Below are 21,057 nucleotides of genomic sequence, written 5' to 3'. Positions count from 1 at the left end.
AATATAAAAACATGGATGAAGAAGTGGAGGGATGGGTTAGTTAGTTTGCAGATGATTCAAAGGTTGTTGTGGATAGTGTAGAAAATTGATGTAGGTTATAGTAGGATATAGAGTTGGGTGGAACAGTAGCAGATGAGTTCAATTTGTATAAGTATGAATTGATGCATTTTAGAACGATGAAATTGAAGGCAGAATATGACCAATGTGGACCAGAGAGGTTTTGGGATCCAGGTATATAGATTCCTCAAGGTTGCCATGCAAGATGATAGGGTGGTATACGGTGGTTAAGAAGATGTATGATGTGCTGGCCTTCATCAGTCGGGGGATTGAGTTCAAAAACCATGAGCTAATGTTGCAGCTCTATAAAACTCTCTTAGACCACACTTGGAGTATTGCATTAATTTCTGGTCACCTCTTGACAGGAAGGATATAGATGTTTTAGAGTACAGAGGAGATTTACCAGCTGAACATGTCTTCTGAAGCAAGGCTGACAAAGCTAGAGCTTTTCTCTTTGGAGTGCAAAATTATGCAGGTGACTTAATAGAGGTATGTAATATTACGAGAGGTTTAGATAGGGTGAGCAGCCAGGATTTTTTTTTACTGAGGTGACTGTAGCAAATACCAGAGGAAATACCAGAGAAATTTTAAGGAAGATATCAGAGGTAAAATCTTTCTACACAGAGGGTGGGGAATGCCTGGAATGCATTGGTGGGAGTGGGGGTGGAGGCTGGTAGTAGAGGGACATTTAAAAAAACTCTTAGATAGGCACATAGATTTTAGAGAAATAGATAGTTATGGGTGAGAAATAGGGAAGGATTAGGTTGCCATGGAGTAAGATTACCTAGGTCGACACAAAAAAAAGCCTGTTCTGTGGTTAATATTCTATGTTCCAAGTTCTATCTCCTGTTGCCTAGGAAGAACAGTCAAGAAAATGAAATATTTACACAGCCCAGACACTAGTCTTTTCTCCATCCTGCCATCAGGAAGAAGGCTCGAGTGTGAAAGTGCACACCAACAGATATGAAGACATTTATTTCCCTGCAGCCAACAGGCTCCTGAAATCTAACATGCTGCCCTTGCTTGGTGCACATTGATATTTCTTTTAATTGTAATTTTATACAGAACCACACAGATGAATAAAAATTGGATTCTCCGGAATCCTCAGTTATCTGAAATTTTAAAAATCTTTTGGATAAATGAGGATATCTGAAACAAATCAGAAATCCTCATTTATCCAAAACTTTTTTGAAGCAGAACTGACCAGGGACCTTGGCTCCCAGCGGCACCAGCAGCGGACCTTGGCTCCTGGTGGCGGCAGTGGGACCTCAAGCTCCCGGGCAGGAGTGGGACCCTTGGGCTTCCAGCCGGAATGGGGCCTCGGTGGGGAAGTGTCAGGGATCAGCAGTGCCAGCATTATTATTTTTTTCTTTAGAATTAAACACTATTTTAATACTTAAAAAGCCTTACTTTGTTGTTTGTTGTTGCTATTGTTCCTGGGCTGTTTTTAAATAATGACTAGTTCGCTGAAAAAAACGTTTTCCGACTTAGGCCTGGTCCTGAACATTTCGGATAATCAGTTGTACTGTATTCTGTAAATTAAGCTCTTCATATAGCTGTATGAAGGTCACAGATAACCTGCCTGACTGCTCTCAGAAGATCCCTCCTTAATGTAACTTTTTAAAAATTTTCAATAAGGATATTGAAAATATGAGAATATTTTTAAATTATTTTCTGTTTTGTTCTGGGCTGACTGAAGAGTACAGGTTTCTGATGCCTTTATATGGTAAACCACTGTTTGTATAGTTATCTGTCTGGGCATGCTTATTGGCTGATTGTACCTGTGGCCGCTCCCACAGACTCCTGAATAAAAGCCTATCAGTTTTACATAACTTCAGTCTTCTGATGATGCATCCATTTTATTCACAATAGTGTGGAGTCATGTGGGAGGAGCCACAGATACAGTCAGCCAATGGGTGTACCCAGATAGATAAATATACAAACAGTGGTTTACCACATTTAGTCAGACAGAAATCTTAATAAATGTTCTTTTCTCCCCTGATTCCCATCAGTTTCTTCTTAGATTCTTGCCTAATAATGCCTTTTTGGACATAAGATGAAGTGTAAAGTGTAATATTAGTTTGGTGTTGTTGCAATGTAGATTGTTTCTGTTTGATGTCCTCCCTCCCTCCCTCTCCCTTCCCCTCCCTGCAAAACTATCATTTAATTTCCACCCCTAATTACTCTCAAATTTATGGTGCTCAGCTACTACCTGTGACCTTCTAGGGATTGATGAAAGTACTGTACACTAATCACAGTCTTTGTAATAAAACAAGCTACAGTAGTGTGTGCCAGGACATTGACAAAGTGAAATTTTTTGCAAGTCAACTTTCAGTTGATAACGAGTTTATAATTTACATGTAGACCAAAATTCTTAGCAGCTGGAGCCAAATAGGTACTTTGCAAAAAAAAGCTGCAATTAAAAAGTAATAATAAATGTAAAAGATTCACAGTTACCATTGGCAAAAAAAGAAATGGTTCTGCAATAGAGCAGACAGACCTTTTTATGGCATCAGAGCAGTCCATGATTTTTGCAACAAGAGAAGTGGTTTTTCTATGATACCCTGGGTCTAGTTGGTGGAGGTAATGGGTTTTTGAGATATGAGAACAGGAAGTTTTGGCATATTTCTATACTTTTGTCGTTTTTAACCATCTGCAAAATAGAGTAATGTTCCAGTGGTACTGGAAGTAAATATTTAATATGATGGATGATTTGTCAGTCATAAACCCCTTTCACACTTGCAAGTGATCCCAGGAATTAATGGCCAATTGGCCTTTAAAGTGTCTATCATGAAAGCAAAATCAGCTCAAAGCTGGCATCAGATGACATCATCTCACGCCAGGGATTGAAGGCCTCGACCCCTAGTACAATCCCCGGTGTCTGCAGATGCTGGCGTTGCAATCATTCAAGTGTGAAACAGGTAATTGCATTGTGGGATTGAAATGACCCAAGTTTTTGCATGAGTGCAGGAATGTGAAGGAAGAAAAGATTAAAATGAAGGTATAAACTTTGCCTTCGGAAAGTCGCAGTGGGAGAGAGAGAGGAAATAAATAGCAATAGCTGACAATTTTTAAAGGTGTGGGAATGTTGGTAGCGTTATTTATAAAGAACGTGGGGATAAAGCTACCGACTTTCCCAGGCTGTATAAATTGTGTGTTATAGCTGCGCTGGATGGGTCACGTCTCCAGAATGGAGGACCATCGCCTTCCCAAGATCGTGTTATATGGCGAGCTCTCCACTGGCCACCGTGACAGAGGTGCACCAAAGAAAAGGTACAAGGACTGCCTAAAGAAATCTCTTGGTGCCTGCCACATTGACCACCGCCAGTGGGCTGATAACGCCTCAAACCGTGCATCTTGGCGCCTCACAGTTTGGCGGGCAGCAACCTCCTTTGAAGAAGACCGCAGAGCCCACCTCACTGACAAAAGGCAAAGGAGGAAAAACCCAACACCCAACCCCAACCAACCAATTTTCCCCTGCAACCGCTGCAACCGTGTCTGCCTGTCCCGCATCGGACTTGTCAGCCACAAACGAGCCTGCAGCTGACGTGGACTTTTACCCCCTCCATAAATCTTCGTCCGCGAAGCCAAGCCAAAGATAGCGCTACTAACTTTCCCATGCTGCTTAAAAATTGTCTGCTTGTAGCGGGGTTGTTACTGCTACAGCCAAGTTATACCTCACGATTATAGCTCCTGGGCTGTAGCTTGAATCTTGCAGAGGAAAGAAGACAAGCATGCTGGTAGAGTATTCAACACCGAGTTTATTCAGCAGCAACTCTGCCTTTTATAGTGAGCTTGGCTGCGTCACCACTTGGGTGTGGCTTGAGTGAGCCGGTCACTGATTGATTGGTTCCAGCATCTGGGCCCCCTGTGATCCACTGGTAATGGTTGGCCATTTCCGTCGTTCCACCGGCGGCCTATGGAAATGGACTTCTCAGCCCATGCGAGGTCTTGCTGGTTGCCATCTTTGACGGTCATTTCTGATGTTGGCCCAAGGTACGAACCTCTATGCGACCCCCACCCCCCTCTCTAGAACCAGTAATCGGGGCAGAATTCTTAGGAGGCCGACCCCTGTGCTGTGGGGTTGGATGGGCAATGGGCTGCTCAGAGTTTAAGTAGGCCGGTTTTAACCTGTCGATGGTAAAAGTCTCTTCTCTGCCACTAATGTTGTTTCTTATGAGATGGTATGGCCCCTTGTAAGGTCTCTGGAGAAGTGGCTGGTGTGCCCCGTGCCGAACAAGTATGTATTTACAATCGGCCAAGTCCTTGGGGATGTATGTTTTGGGCTGGCTGTGGGGTCTGGGCTGGGTGGGGGCCAGGGTGCCTAGGTGCTCACGAAGCCAGGACAGTGTGGTCACTGGGGGCTCCCCTAAGTCCTCAGAGGTCGTCACCCTGTATGACCAGGGGTGCACCATAGAGTAACTCAGCAAAGTCCTCCTTGGGTGCAGCTCGAATTCTCAACAGGACTCAGGGAAGCTCATCAGCCTGGTCCAGTCAGCCTTACCATTAAAGCTGCCTTGAAGTGTCTGTGGAACCTCTCCACCACCCGTTGGCCTGTGGATGATACGCTGTGGTGTGGTGGAGTTGGGTCCCCAGGGTGTGGGCTAAGGCGATCCACAGATTAGAAGTGAATTGGTCCCCCCTATCTGAAGTGAGGTGTTCGGGGACCCTGAAATGCCCTACCCAAGTGTGGAGTAGAGCCCATGCGCATGCCTTTGTGGAAGCCTTCGATAGTGGCACCACCTCGGGCCATCTGGTCACCTGGTCGACCAGTGTGAGGAGGTAGTGTGCCCCTCTGGACACAGGTAGGGGCCCCACAATGTCAATGTACATGTGGCTGAACCGGCGATGTGCAAGCTCAAATATCTGTGGGGGGGCCTTGGTGTAGGTCTGAATTTTGGATGACCGGCAATGAGTAGAGGCTGTGCCAGAAGTACCCTAATCCTAACTCTAACCCTAACCCTAACCCACCATATTAACAGTAGTCCTGTTGGCGGTGTGAGCTAAGTTAAGGACTGAGTTGAACACTCGCCTCCTCCATGTGGTTGGAACAACAGGACGAGGTTTACCTGTTGTGGTGTAGCAGAGCAGCGTGCGATTTCCGGGGGAAATCTGGACATTCTCCAGATGTAAGCCGGTGAGTGCTGTCCGGTGTGCTTGAATGTCAGGGTCTGCTTGCTGTGCATCAGCCAGGTCCGTATAGTTGATGCCAGGGTTAGGGTCATGCACCGCTGAGATAGCTGGATGGGATAGGGTGCTGTCCACTACGTAGGATTTACTAGCTATAAGCTCAGTGTCCTTAATAAATTCAGAGATGTAGGACAGGTGCCGCTGTTGCCTGGCTGACCATGCATGCGTAGGACACCTTATAGAATGCAAATGTAAGCCGTTTCAGTCCTTGCGAGGTCTTGCTGGTTGTCGCGTTCGACGGCCATTTCCGGTGTTGGTCAGAGGCGCGGGCTGCTAAATGCTCTTGGTTTTTATTGCCAGCACTTTCCCACGGCCCCTTATAAAGGTTTATATAGGTCAGCACAGCAACAACAGGGACTGAAGGGCTCATATGTGTTGTACATAAAGCTTAATTATGTTGCAATTAGGCATGATTAATTATGTTCAAATGTAATATCATAATACATTGATCAAGATTTAGGGCAAGTCCAGGTATCGAGGTATCATGATGTCAGTGGTAAAAGGTAGATCCTAACCCTGGGGAGGCTCCTTGCAAGTGTGAAAGCATTCATGTCCCAGTTAGGTGTGGTCAAGTGTGAAAAACAAAGCCAAATCCCCATTCTTATCCCAGGACACTGAATAGCCAATTTTGTGGGATGCAAGTGTAAAAGGGGCTATAGAGAGCCTCAAATAATAGCCACTATTGTTCCTTTGTTTAAGAAGGGTAACAGGGATAATCTAGGAAATTATAAAGCATTTAGCTGTACATCACTGCAGGGAGATTATTGGAGAAGATTCTTGGGGATATAATTTACTTGCATTTGTAAAAATATAGACTTATTAGCAATAGTCAACATGGCTTTGTGTGAGGGAAATTCTGTTTCACAAATTCGATTGAGTTCATTTCGAGGAATTGAAGGGTCGGGCATTGGATGTCATCTGCATAGACTTTATTAAAGCACTTGACAAGGTGCCTCACAGCAGGCTAGTCCATTAGATTGTTGCCTGGGATCTATGGTGAGGTATGTTGGATACAAAAGTGGTTTAATAATAGAAGTTAGTTTTAGAAGGGTGTTTTTTTTCCCCAGACTGGAGGTCTGTTCTGCTGTTCCACAAGGATTAGTGATGGAACCTCTGTTGCTTTATACTCCATACTGATAAGCAAGTTTGCAGATTGCACAAAAAATGGTGGAATTGTTGATGGTGAAGAAAGTTATCAAAGGATACAGCGGGGAATAGACCAGATGAAATAGCAGTGGAGTTTAATTCAGAAAGTGGAAGGTGATTAATTTTGTAAGGTCAAATGCAAGGACAAGTGCAGTAAATGGCAGGACACTTAGGAGCATTGATACACATATGAATCGAGTACAAATCAATAGGTTATTGAAAACAGCAACATAGGTGAAGGGAGTGGTAAAGAAGGTGAAGGCCATGCTTTCCTTCATCTGTTAGGAACTTGAGTGTAAAAGTTAGGAAGTTATGTTGCAGCTATATAAAGCTGCATTTGGAGTACTGTGCGCAATTCTGGTTGTCTTATTATGGGAAGGTCATGGATGGAGGCATTGGAGTGAATGACGAAGAGATTCATCAGGATATGGATGTATTAGCTAAAAGGAGAGGTTGAACAAACTTGGGTTGTTTTCTCTGGAGTGTTAGGATGAGGGGAGATGTGATAGAATAATAAATTATGAGAGGCATTGAAAGGGTAGAGTTTTTTTTCTCAGCATGGAAATGCCAAATACTAGAAGGCACAGGTTTAAGCTGAGAAGCGGAAAGTTTAAAGGGGATACACAAGGCAAGTTTTTTTTATGCAGGGTGGTAGATGCCAAGGAAGGGATGGAAACAGATACGATAGCAACATTTAGGGGCATTTAAATAGATATGAAGTGGCAGAGAATAGAGTTCAAACTTACTTTTGGATGTTCCAAGATATGATGATAGCAGTCCAACTGCAGTTGTTTAGATCGTAGAATTTGAGGATGAGTTTATTTGGTACTATTGTATTGAAGGAGAAGTTATAGTAGTCTGACATTGGTGTCCTTGTGTCCAGGTGTTCCAAGGCCGGGTGTCGGGCTAGGAAATTGGCACAGCTATAGACTTGTTGTGGCATATGAATTGATGTGAGTTCAGGGTGATTGGTAGGCTGGAGTTAATACAAGCCATAACCAGCCTCTCAAAGTACTTTACGACATTGGGCAGTAGATATTTAGGCCCATTATTCTGTTCTTCTTTAGCACAATAGTGGCCTTTTTGAAGCAGGTGGGTATTTCATTCTGTAGGAGAGAGAGGTTGAAGATACCTGTAAGAACTCCCACTACCTGATCTGGACAGGCACAGTCATTGGAGCCAGACTGGGCAGTTTCTTTCCGTGGTTTCATTCTCCATAAGTTTGATCTGATGTATGCGGTGGTGACCATGTGGTTAAGGTTGATGAGTTATGTGCCACTTGCATCTTGCTTGAAGTGTGCATACAATGGATTGAGCTCATCTGGAAGGGATGTGATGTCATTTGCTGTTCTTTCCAGATTTGCTTCTATTCCATTCTGGCATGTATGCCCTGCCACGAACCCTGGTGTCTGTGATAATTATCAACTATGTTCAAGCAGATGAAATGAGTTAGATTGGCATGGTCTTCAGCACAGGTACAATGAATCAAATGGCCTCTTCCTGTACCATTTTGTACTACATTCTGAAAAATAGGATAGCCCATGGAAGTTTGTAAAACATACTAAGTGCTCATATGAGTAACTGAAAGTGTTCCATCATACCTCTTGTAAATTGTGGGGAGTTTGGGGTGTCAACCATTTATCACAATTCCAAAGTGTTTGAGTGGCTCATTTGGTTTTATTCTTGTGTGGTGGCCTGCCGCCGCCACGATTGAGCTGGTGCTCTGGGCGGCGAGCGTAACCAAAGGCCAGCAGCACTGGCCCCAACAAGTGACCGGCAGCTGAATGACAAGGACAGCTTAAAGGCCAGTGACCCCAAAATGGCACTGCCCTTGCTACACAGCCAACAGACAGGGAAAGTGTGCAAGAATGAAGGGCTTTGTTATGCAAGAAAATACCCACGAGTGGGAAACCAACTTTTGCTATGCATGAGGTGACATCAGCCAAAGAGGGCCATGATGGGAACAGGGCAAGTATAAAAGTCGGGGCTGAGCCTAATAAAATTCAGAGCTTAACCTGACTACACTACATGTGTGTGTCTTCTTTCGAGTAGCACGTGGCTATACTTGGTCAATTGTTGGTGGAGATTTTGATGGTAATAAGCCCATGGAATGTCGAAAACATGTTAACATTGCGGATAGTTCAGCCCAACACCGAGAATGGAACAGATTTTCCTGCATATAGGTATAATTCATAGAACATAGAACATTACAGCACAATGGCCCTTTGGCCTCACCAAAGCCTTCGACACCGTGAGCAGGAAAGGGCTTTGGCAAATACTAGAGCGCATCGGATGCCCCCCAAAGTTCCTCAACATGGTTATCCAACTGCACGAAAACCAACAAGGTCGGGTCAGATACAGCAATGAGCTCTCTGAACCCTTCTCCATTAACAATGGCGTGAAGCAAGGCTGCATTCTCGTACCAACCCTCTTTTCAATCTTCTTCAGCATGATGCTGAACCAAGCCATGAAAGACCTCAACAATGAAGACGCTGTTTACATCCGGTACCGCACGGATGGCAGTCTCTTCAATCTGAGGTGCCTGCAAGCTCACACCAAGACACAAGAGCAACTTGTCCGTGAACTACTCTTTGCAGACAATGCCACTTTAGTTGCCCATTCAGAGCCAGCTCTTCAGCGCTTGACGTCCTGTTTTGCGGAAACTGCCAAAATGTTTGGCCTGGAAGTCAACCTGAAGAAAACTGAGGTTCTCCATCAGCCAGCTCCCCACCATGACTACCAGCCCCCCCACATCTCCATCGAACACACAAAACTCAAAACGGTCAACCAGTTTACCTATCTCGGCAGCACCATTTCATCAGATGCAAGGATCGACAATGAGATAGACAACAGACTCACCAAGGCAAATAGCGCCTTTGGAAGACTACACAAAAGAGTCTGGAAAAACAACCAACTGAAAAACCTCACAAAGATAAGCGTATACAGAGCCGTTGTCATACCCACACTCCTGTTCGGCTCCGAATCATGGGTCCTCTACCGGAATCACCTACGGCTCCTAGAACGCTTCCACCAGCGTTGTCTCCGCTCCATCCTCAACATTCATTGGAGCGACTTCATCCCTAACATCGAAGTACTTGAGATGGCAGAGGCCGACAGCATCGAATCCACGCTGTTGAAGATCCAACTGTGCTGGGTAGGTCACGTCTCCAGAATGGAGGACCATCGCCTTCCCAAGATCATGTTATATGGCGAGCTCTCCACTGGCCATCGTGTCAGAGGTGCACCAAAGAAGAGGTACAAGGAATGCCTAAAGAAATCTCTTGATGCCTGCCACATTGACCATCGCCAGTGGGCTGATATCACCTCAAACCGTGCATCTTGGCGCCTCACAGTTCGGCGGGCAGCAACCTCCTTTGAAGAAGACCTCAGAGCCCACCTCACTGACAAAAGACAAAGGAGGAAAAACCCAACACCCAACCCTAACCAACAAATTTTCCCTCTGCAACCGCTGCAACTGTGTCTGCCTGTCCCGCATCGGACTTGTCAGCCACAAACGAGCCTGCAGCTGAATTGGACATTTACCCCCTCCATAAATCTTCATCCGCGAAGCCAAGCCAAAGAAGATATAAACCTACTCAACAATCTAAACCTTTCATGCTTCACACCCATAACCCTCTATTTTTCTTGCATCCATGTGCCTGCTCAAGTACCTTTTAAATATCCCTATTGTACAAGCCTCCACCACCCCGGCAATGCATTCCAGGCATCCACTACTCTCTGTATTAATAAAAAACCCTGTCGTCTGCCTTAAACTTTCCTCTCCTCACATTATACAGATATGCTCTGTTATTTGCTACTGTCGCCCTCGGTAAAAAGGTGCTGGCTGTCAATCATATCTATGCCTCTAATAATCTTATAGACCTCTATTAAGTTGTCTCTCATCCTCTTCGCTCCAAAGAGAAAAGGCTTGCGTCACAAGACATGTTCTCCAATCCAGGCAACATCCTGATAAATTTCCTCTCCAAATTCTCTAAAGCTTTCGCATCTTTCCTGTAATATTGTGACTGGAACTGAACACAATATTCCAAGTGTGTTCTAACCAGAGTTTTATGGAGCTGCAACCTTACCTCTTGATTTTTGAACTCACCTCCTGCTAATGAAGCCCAGCATGTCATAATTTTTCTTAACTACCCAATCAACCTACGCGGCCTCCTCCAGATTTATAGATATGGATCCCAACGTCCCTCTGTTCTTCCACAGTGTTATGAATCTTGCCATTCATCTTACACTCTGCCTTCAAGTTCAACATTCCAAGATGCATTACTTCATACTTATCCAGATTGCACTCCATCTGTCACTTCTCTGCCCAACTCTACAGACTGGCTAGATCCTGTTGTAACCTATGGCAACATTCTGCACTATCCATAATACCTGCAATCCTCTTGCAATACCTGCAATTTTTTCACTTTCTGTGAATTTCAAATGAAATGGAATGCTGTAATCAGTTAATGTCTCTTTTCTGAGTTGTTTGTGATGCATGAAGGTCAATTATTATAGATGGTAAGTAAATGGAGTTGGGATATAGACCTGTGGGAGTACTGCAGTAATGCCCTAGGTCGTGAGTAATGGCCTTTCTCTCCATGATCATCTTCCTTTGTACTATGTATGATTCAGCTAGATCTGAAATTTCCATGGAATACTTATTGACTTCTTGGTGCCACTTGAATAAATGCATCCTATACCCTGCACCTTTGACTTACTGTAACATTATAATCTGTACTTAAGCATGATTTGACTTGCCTGGATAGAATGCAAACAAAGTTTTTCACTATCTATTGGTACAGTATAAACAATTCAACAAGTAATTAAATACATTTGTTCCATATTGGAAACAAAGCTGCAATGGCGTTTGTTGATGAGTGGTCCTTGTGAAATCTATCCAAAAATTAGACTACTTTAGATGACATTCTGTGAATTTCCTTTGGAAATCTCTCAGCAGCATTTAATATCTTGCCTAAGATGAGGAACCACAGATTCCTTGTGGTGAGTTCATGACTATTAATACAGAAGCTCCTGAAAGGATGTTTGCAGTTCCAAAAGATATTGGGATATCTTTTACCATCAAACCAGTAAAAGTGATGCTCTAATTTTTTGTATAATTAACTGATAATACTAATGAAGACCAAAAATTTCACAGCCAATTTCTTTGAAGTTATGTTCATTGTTTTACATAGGGTTACAAGATCAAACCAGCAACCACAAAGAAGGCATGTCACACAGGGGTAAAGATGAACAATTACTGTATTAACAAAAATTCACCTTCAAACTTTAATTCAAAATCCCCCCTTTTATACCAATGCCCACTGGCTACTATGCAAATTTCTCTAACAGTGTAAAACTAATAAATTCCCCAGCCTAAATAGAACATACGTAATCAAAGTCTAAGCTATACTTCCAACCAGCTCACAGAAAAACAGACACAAAACAAACAAGACTCACAAAACTTCGATCTCAATCTAAGCAAAGATCATAAACAAAATTCAGTTTGTTTGGTAAACTGAAGCCAAAAGATCTTTGAGAGAGAGAGAGAGAGAGAGAGAGAGAGCACAGAATTCGAAGTTGTCTTGTTGCTTGCAGAGAGAGGAACAACTGGCTTGGTCTGGACCCTTCTGGCTGCCTTCAAAACATTCATCCTTTTTTGAAATTCCAACATTCTAAACTGTCCTCTGGACCAAGACTCATGCTCTGGGCCTTCTTCCACTCCACAGCACCCCCAGTGGTGGTTTATTGTCCCAAGTCCAGAAATTTTTAGATCATTTTCTGCACTGCTCAGTCCATCTCCCACTCTTTCAGCAGTCCACCTTCACCTTGGCTCTCTAAGGCAAACTGTCACTTTTTAACATAAAACCACACAACACAGGCCAATACACAACACAGAACTCTGTAACAGTAGCAACGGCAAAACAAAAAGTATTTATTCCCTAAACAAGCCAATGACAAAAAGTAGATTTTAATAAATTTATTAGACTTATCTCGAAAGATGATTTTCTTTAAAATGCTTTGTTGAATCATTTTTTTGAATTTAGCACAACATTGAAGTCAAGTTTATTCAGGTTCATTTATGAAATATCAACTGAACAATGTGTTCAGAGACTATTAATAAGTCTGGTTAAATGAATATTAATGACTTTATCTGAGGTGAAATACTCCAATTGAAGATTGGTTACCATTTGAAAACTTAGTACATTCATGAACCATAAATAGCAAAAAAATTGGTGGTTAAGTAAACTGAGAATAAATATTAGATGGTTGTCAGGGAGGGGATTAAAAGAGTGTAATCTAATCAAGGAGTAGAGATAACATTACAAACTGCGAGACTGGAGCTCAAGCAGTTTGCCAGCTGAACTACAAGATTGGGTTACCCCTTAATACTCTGACAACCTGTAATTATATATAGTGCTACTTTTGAAACATTGAACAACAGCCGTCTTTGATATTATGTTTTTGCATCAGGTTATTTAGTCCATCATAGGGTATCTCAGTATATGTAATTTATTCTCTATATTATTTTAATCAATGGCATAACTAAATTTACACTTGTGAATTAATTGATTATGTTGTACAGTTCTCGCACTATAATTTCACTTGGGGAATTATAGAACTATTAACATGCTCACATACTTTCTGCCCAGTATGCAGCTGAATCACAGATTGGGAAGTTTAGTTATAGTGCTCTGTCTGTGCTGACTTAGCTAATACATGTTGGAAAGTTGGCATAGAGTTGCATTTGGCTTCAGGATGAGAGAGAAAGAAAAATTTATGAGGGTTTTCGTTCGTGACTTTTCATTAAGTACAAAATCAGACTTGGTTGCATTTGCCTCCATGGTTCAATATTGTTTATTGCTTGCAAGAAGCTGTCAGGCTGGACTATGGAGCGAAAATATAGTTAAAGTTCTAACTGAGAGAAAAGACAGTTAAAAAAACTGGAATTCATTTAAAACTGTTAAATCTGTAACCAAGTACAGAGCTAGGAGAAAGGGAAGAAGGAAGGAAGGTCTATGATCGGATGAAATGCTAAATGAGTGACTAAATGACAGAAAGAATCATGGTGGAAACATTTGTAATGGCACCAGACACCAGATTTCAATTACTATTGACAGTAGAGTAAACGGAGGCTGAAGTTCCTACCAAAATCTCATTGCAGCGACCAGCAGTCAGTCACCTTAATAAAAAGCAAGATGAGGTTTCTTGAATTTTCATTGAACTTTGAATGTAATTGGAACAGCACAAGACGAGAGGCAAAGTGAGCTGGATCATGAATGTATCTCAAAAATTGTCGGACAGTTGATTCTATGGACAGCATGCTATTGTTTAGACCAGGTTAACCCTGTAGTTCAAGAAGGAATTCAAGATAAAAATCAATGTGAAACAAAATTCTTGAAGTCTAAGTGGAACTTGTAAATAATATTGAAGGAATGGAGAAATCACCAGTTTCTTCCAGAATTGATGTTGAATTCCTGGTCATTTCTATGTGATGTAACGTGGGTTCAGAACTCAAAACAAATTTTCCGATCTCTGGGAAGGAGCTGAGAATAATAAACCTTTGAAAGGGTAGAAATGCACTAAATAAAATGCCTAAAACAGTGGTTTAGTTACTGAGAATATATTAAATGTGTGTAATTTTGTCCATTGAAATAACTTAATGTGTAGCTGAAAGAAACCTGGGGTGTGGGTACCATTTAATGCATTGTGTAGCACTAAGGAAGGAGGCTGTTGTCTTGTTAAAGAACTGATCTATGAGAAAAAGTGATTGAAAAGGTACATTTTGCAGGAGGCATAGCTGGAATTTCATTATTAAATTTTGTGACATGTTCATAACAATAAATTTGGATTCTGATTCTGATGAAAGATTATTTTAAGACTGTTGTGTGAAAAGCTTTCACTCATCGTAGTCAATTTTGGTTGTGGGGTTGTAGAGTTAAGACATCAGGGAGTGATGTGCTTCACAGAAACATGGTTAAACGAGGACTTACAGGACACGGCACTACATCCCAAGGGTTACACCCTCCACCGTGCTGACTGGACAGGGGAGGTGGTGTCTGTGTCATTATCAATTCATCGTGGTGCACAAAGTGATGATTATGTTCCAGTCCTGCTTCCCAAAACTGGAACATCTGGTGATCAAATGCCACTCATTCTACCTGCCAAGGGAGTTCACTGCTAGTCACAGTGTCATTCTGCCAATCTAACATCAGGCTAACACTGGAAGTACTAAAGCACTGTGAATAGCAGCCATAAGACAGCACATCCTGATGCCTTCCAGATCATTGTAGGGGACTTCAGTCAAGCCAACCTGAAGAAGACTCTAATGAACCACCTCCAGCATGTCACATGTGAGACCAGAAGAGCCAATACACTCGACCATTGCTACACCACCATGAAGAATGCCTTCTGAGCCATACCATGACCGCCCTTCGGCAAGTCTGATCCCTTGGCTGTACTTCTACTCCTGGTGTACAAGCAGAGACAATGCTCAGGACAAGAAAAAAACTCCGGAGGGTTGTTATCTCAGCCTATGACATCACAGGCACCAGACCTCTCTCCATCGAGGTCATCTACAAGAGGTGGTGTCTTAAGAAAGCATCCTCTATCCTCAAGGATCCCCAATACTCAGGCCATGCCCTCTTCAATCATGTATTTATAATGTTATGGTACCTGAAGTGCTTTAAAGTGCCAGAATTAAATTACAGATTGTAAAGGTTAAAACCTTGTGTTTTAACTCTGAGTTAATTTTGTGCCTGTCTCTTTACGAGAACTATTGTTTGTAGTGTTACAATAGTGACTATAATGTAATATGTCGTAATATCTGCCCAGGCTAATTGCTTTTCATTCTACCAGATGCAAAGGAAGCATGAGCACAAGAAATTTTTCTTTGAACAGTGTATCTCTTTAAACAATCATGTGTATCTCTTTAAAAGCGTTTTATATCTTCATTATACAGTGAATGCTTTGTTATTCATCATTATGAAAGTCGTAACGTGAAGCTATGCAAGATGTTTATCTGTTCTATCAATGAATTAAAACTACATAAGTAACAGCCATAGAGTTTGTTGGATTACAGAGATCGAAATTCAGGATATCAAAGCTCACGCTTTGGAAGATGATACTTTGAAATTAGGATATTTTATAATAAGGAAAGTGTCATCTATAATGATGTAAATACACAGTATAAAATTTAAGATTTTGTAATACTCAGCAGGTCACACAAGTTTGAGGAGAAACAGTATTTAGATTTTTAGATGAAAAGCCATTGACTTGCAAGGTTATCTTTTAGTCTCTTCAACGATAGGATTCAATGTTAATTGGTACAATGAGGAAGATTTTTAGTTCATGCATTAATGATAATGTCATTTAGTTACCAATTTGCTTAAAAATCTGCTGAAAATATTTGTATTCTCAGAGGATGAGTTGATGTTAACTGATGGGCAGCTTGCATGCTGGAAAACGTTACAGACTTCACATGCTTAGAATATAAAGACAGAGTTGAAATTTATTATTTCAAAAGTTCCGCCCACCAACATTTGAAAGCACTTGATTAATTCAGGGTTATGCTTGTGCTAAATTTATTTAAAGTGTGCCATTTATTCAACGTAGTGATGGTCAATGGAATTATTACATGTTGAAATGTACGATTTTAAATTACTGTATTCCAGTAAACTTATTTTGGACCACAGACAATCCAGTTACAGTGATAATAACAGAAAATTTTTACCAAGAATATTCTAAATTCATTTACTGCTTCATTACTAAAATAAAAAAAACAAGTGCCGGTGCACTGTGTATAGTAAACTGACTGGATGTATGATGGGCTGGTTTGGAAAATGTTAGTGGCCAGAAACACAGAAGGATGCAGAGAGAAGCAAACCCATCCAAGTTTTTCACAGGCACTGATCTCTTGCCCATTTAATACATCTGTATGAATTGCTGCCTCAAGAAGCAAGCCAACATTACAAAGAAACCCCATCACAGAGTCACAGTTTTCACCAAACATCCACCAGACTTGTGAACCTTCTCGTAAAACCCAAACCTGAACCATAAACTACTCTGAGGCCATCAAAAGATCTATCTGCAATATTGAAACATTACTTATTTTTTGCAATAACTCCAATTATGATTTTAAAAAAATCCTTATATATTTATTTATTTTTCTGCTCATGGCACACTGTGGTAATTGAATTTATACTGTTGTTGGTGTACCTTGTGTACCTTTGTAGCGCCAAGTAAGAATTTTGATGCATCGCTGCAGTGCATTTATGTATATGACAACAAACTCTCATATTAGTACTCTCTGATTTAATATATTGCTTACAGCTGAATAGGGTTACGTAAATTTAAGTGTTTACCCATGAATTTCTATTTGAAATGATTATTTACAAATTATCCATGGCAATAAAATTGAGCATTAAATCTTAATACCAAGGATCTAAATATTGTGCATATGCCAAGTTTTTAATATTATGCAAATTAAAGGAAGAATTGTAAATGATTTGTCCTGGTGATATTGTCAGTAGTTCTTTGAAATGTCAAGAGGTTATGAAAAATAAGTTTCAAAAGCTAAAGATTCTCTGTATTTCTCCTTCATTATATCAAGAATCATATACTGCTCAATTTGTGTTTTAAAATAGTGGCATTTTTATTTTGCAGTACTGATATGCGTCTCTTGGAAGAGGCCACCCTTCCAATCTCCAGATCACTCAGTAAGTATGATCATGCTTCAAATCATATCACATTACTTGACTTTAAAGACAATATGTCACAAGAAAATCATTAAATTTTACATGGAGGAATTTAGCAGTGATTCCTTTCTGATTCTTGAATTTCTAATGAGCAATAATCAACTCCAAAATCATTCCACAGTGGTCCTGAATTAAATAGATTCACTTAGCACAAAGTAGATTTGTTAACTTTTCCTCCAGAGATGGGTGGGTGGTTGAAAGTGGAGTATTCACTGAACTAGTTACCCAGCTAAAAATTAATTTCTCCTGTACATAAACGCCTACATATCTTTTTACAGTTTTTCATGTAAAAATAGTAACCTAAGCAGAGAATTAAAGAGTTAGAACATAGAACACTACAGCATAGTATGGGCCCTTTGGTCCCTCGATGATATGCCAACTTATATATTCATACCAAAAAAACTAAGCCCTACTTCGTAAACCTAATGTTTCAGCCTCCACCACCACCCCTGGCAAGGCATTCCAGGCACCCACAACTCTCTGTGTAAAAAGCTTGCCGCTGATATCTCCTAAACTTTCCTCCCTTCACTTTGTACAAACGTCGTATGCTGTTTGCTACTCCTGCTCTGGGAAAAGGATGCTGGCTACCTTATCTATGCCTCTCATATTCTTGTAGACCTCCATTAAGACATCTCCCATATCTTTCTTTGCTCCAAAAAGAAATATCCCAGATCTACTAACCTTGCCACATAAGACTAATTTTCCAATCCAAGCCAGATCCTCGTAAACTTCCACTGCACTCTCTCCATTGCTTCCACATCCTTTCTCTAATGAGGTGACCAGAACTGAGCATAATATTCCAAGTGTGGTCTCAGTAGAGATTTGTAGAATTGCAACATGACCCCTTGACTTTTGTACTCAATTCCCCAACTAATGAAACCCAGCATCCCATAAACCTTCTTAACTATCCTATCAACCTTGAGAGATGTATACGATTTGGACTCCAAGGTCCCTCTGTTCTTCCTTACTGTTAAATATCCAACCATTAACACTATTTGACCTTCCAAAATGCATCACCTCATACTTAACCAGATTGTATTCCATCTGCCACTTTTCTGCTCAACTCTTGTCTACATCCTTTTGTAACCTACAACAATCTTCAACATTTTCCATGACTCTTCCACCTGTAGTATCATCCACAAACTTACTGACCCATTCTTCGACTTCTTCAAGTCAGTCATTTATAAAAATGACAAAGAACAGAGTTCCCGGAACAGATCCCTGCAGAACTCCACTAGTCGCTTATCTCCAAGCAGAATTCTTTTTGTCCACTACTACTCTCTGCTTTCTACTGAGAAATTCTGAATCCACACAGCCAAGGTTCCATAGATCCCATGCCCGTGACTTTCTGAATGAGTCTCTCATGGAGGAACTTGTGAAATGCCTTACTAAAATCCAAATAAGCCATATCTACCACCCTACCTACATCAAAAAACTCAATTAGGCTCATGAGACATGATCTTACCTTCACAAAGCCATGCTGACGTTCCTTGAGAAGACTGTACTTCTCCAAATGCTCATAAATCCTGTCTTTAACATTCTCTCCAATAGTTTGCTCACCACTGATGTAAGACTCACTGTTCTATATTTCCCAGGATTCTCCCTATTACCTTTTTTAAACAAGGGGACCATATTTGCCATTCTTCAATCTTCCAGCACCTCCCCTGTGGTCAAGGAGGATGCAAAGATAATTGTCAATGCCCCAGCTATTTCTTTCTTCTCCACAGCAACATTGGATATATCTCGTCTATCTTGACCAAGGTCCTTTTCTCTGGTGAATACTGAAGCAAAGTATTCATTTCGGATCTCCCCATCCTTCTCCTCCTTCAGGCACACGTTTCCTTCTTTAGCCTTAAGCAGCCCTATCTTCACTCTTATCAACCTTCTGTTCTTCATCTTCTTAATCCTGCTCATGTCCTCTTCGAGCTCTCCTAAGTCCTCTTTTGTTTTAGAACTATAATCCATTGTGCGGTGCTATATTTCAGAAAATATGATTTTTGTTGAAACTATTAGGAACGTCTCATTTTAATTTGTTACATTACTGAAAAAAAAATAGATATTTTGAGTAAATATCCTAATTTTGGAATAACCTTAACTCTGATTTTGAAAGCTTTTTTCATTATTGCTTGTAAAACATTTCAGATTAATAATTGTTTCATATATTCTTGATATCAAATAGCTCTGAAGTTTTGTGTATTTCTTTCAGTTGAGAATAATCCTCGTACAGGGAACTTTCAAGCTCTTGTTAAAATCTTCCTCAGTAGAACCAATGAATTAAAGATATCGGCTGAATGTCAAGAGTAAGTCATGAACCTATATTTGATATTAAATCAGCAGCACTTTTATTGCTCTTAACATCTCTGAAGTTGACTTTATTCCAATATTGTATCTTATTCTATGTCAGCCGGGCATATTTTACTTCCATTTTATCACTGATCCCAAATCTTTATCCTTTATCCGGACATTTAAAATCTGGAAAGCTCCAAAATCCAGAAAGTGGGAAGAAAGGCGGCAGCGTGAGTCGGGCATGTGAGAGACCGGCAGCGCGAATCGGGCAGGCGAGGGGGAGAGACCGGCAGCGCGAGTCAGGCGGGCGAGGGGGAGAGACCGGCAACGCGAGTCGGGCGGGCGGGAGGCCGGCAGCGTGAGTCGGGCGGGCGGGAGACCGTCAGCGCGAGTCGGGCGGGCGAGAGACTGGCAGCACGAGTTGGGCGGGCGAGGGGGAGAGACCAGCAGCGCAAGTCAGGCGGGCGGGAGACCGGTAGCGCGAGTTTGGCGGGCAAGAGGGGGGGAGATGGCAGGGCAACTGGAAGGGGGTGGGGGTGGATACGGCAGCACAATTCGGGTGGGCTTAAATCTGGCTTTCCAAAATCCGGAAAAATCTGAAATTCGGAACACACTGTCCACCCAAGGGTTCCAGATAAAGGATTGTGTACCTGTATTACATGTAGGCAAATCAATCAGTTTCCCCACTAAATGGTATTATTGTATGCTCTCTCCTAGTCAAACAAATGGATGACAAATTTCTAACTAATAAATGCTCGTAAAATGTTTTGAACAACTGAACTATCATTTTTGCATATAATACCTAACTACTAAATAATGGTTCTTAGTTCATCAAGTTGAGCCTCTTCAGTATTCAATAGCTGATTCTATGTCATTGATTTAGTTTCCATAAGGAAGCAATTCTTTGACCCATTTTTGGAAGAATATAGACTTGAATGTAGAAGGTGCCCAGAGTGTTACATTTTGCAGTAAATGTGTTTTGCACGTGCCACGTTATTAGTTGCATCTTCAAGAATAGATAGATAATTCATCATTTAATATCATATGTGGAGCATTGTACAGTGCAGCATTCCCTCCAACTGTAGTCAAGTGCTTCAGTGGCAGTATCTGAACATGAATTAATCATATGATAAATAGCAAGACAGTTAATTTAATCCAATGAATATTTCCAAATATTTCAATAACTTTTCAGAACTAGACAAGCTTCAGCATAGAGATGTAAAAAGTTGAGAAGAAAGGCAAACTGGTAGATTTGTTGATGTGGAGAAATTTAGCTGTTCTTAATTAATGTAAAAACATTGTGCTGCATTGGCATCTCTGCTTTTCACAAGGGAGCAATGCACAAACATCTAAGAATACATCAAAATTAACATAGCATTCAAACTTAGCGTCAGTTACAAAGTTATTATGGAAGTTTTAGCTCTTTGTGCCAGACAACCAACCATTCTCTGAGATGAACTTCCTTCAGAGTTTGTTTTGTGTGCAATATTTTATTAAGGAATGAAATTGCATTTATTTCATGGCAAAAGGTCCCTTCTTATGCCTTCCCACTTTTGTAGAGAATGAAGATCTAGTCCATGATAATAATAAAATATCTGTACCAAACATATTACCATATAAC

General features: G+C 41.2%; 1 protein-coding gene across 5 annotated transcripts in view; it reads left to right on the top strand.

Annotated features, from left to right (window-relative positions):
• Window positions 1-21,057, top strand: part of dym (dymeclin) — a 523,412-nt gene that overhangs the window by 125,086 nt on the left and 377,269 nt on the right. For all 5 annotated transcript variants that reach the window (XR_011353340.1, XM_069923865.1, XM_069923863.1 and 2 more), the window contains exons 3-4: window positions 17,059-17,111; window positions 19,357-19,450. Coding sequence is in view for 4 of the 5 variants with exons in the window: in XM_069923865.1 (XP_069779966.1) it covers window positions 17,059-17,111; window positions 19,357-19,450 (147 nt within the window). In the remaining variant the exon portion in view is untranslated. The remainder of the gene's footprint in view (window positions 1-17,058; window positions 17,112-19,356; window positions 19,451-21,057) is intronic.

The sequence above is a fragment of the Narcine bancroftii genome, chromosome 3 (assembly GCF_036971445.1).
Source record: "Narcine bancroftii isolate sNarBan1 chromosome 3, sNarBan1.hap1, whole genome shotgun sequence".
NCBI lineage: Eukaryota > Metazoa > Chordata > Chondrichthyes > Torpediniformes > Narcinidae > Narcine > Narcine bancroftii.
This window is presented reverse-complemented; position numbering and strand designations above follow the sequence as displayed.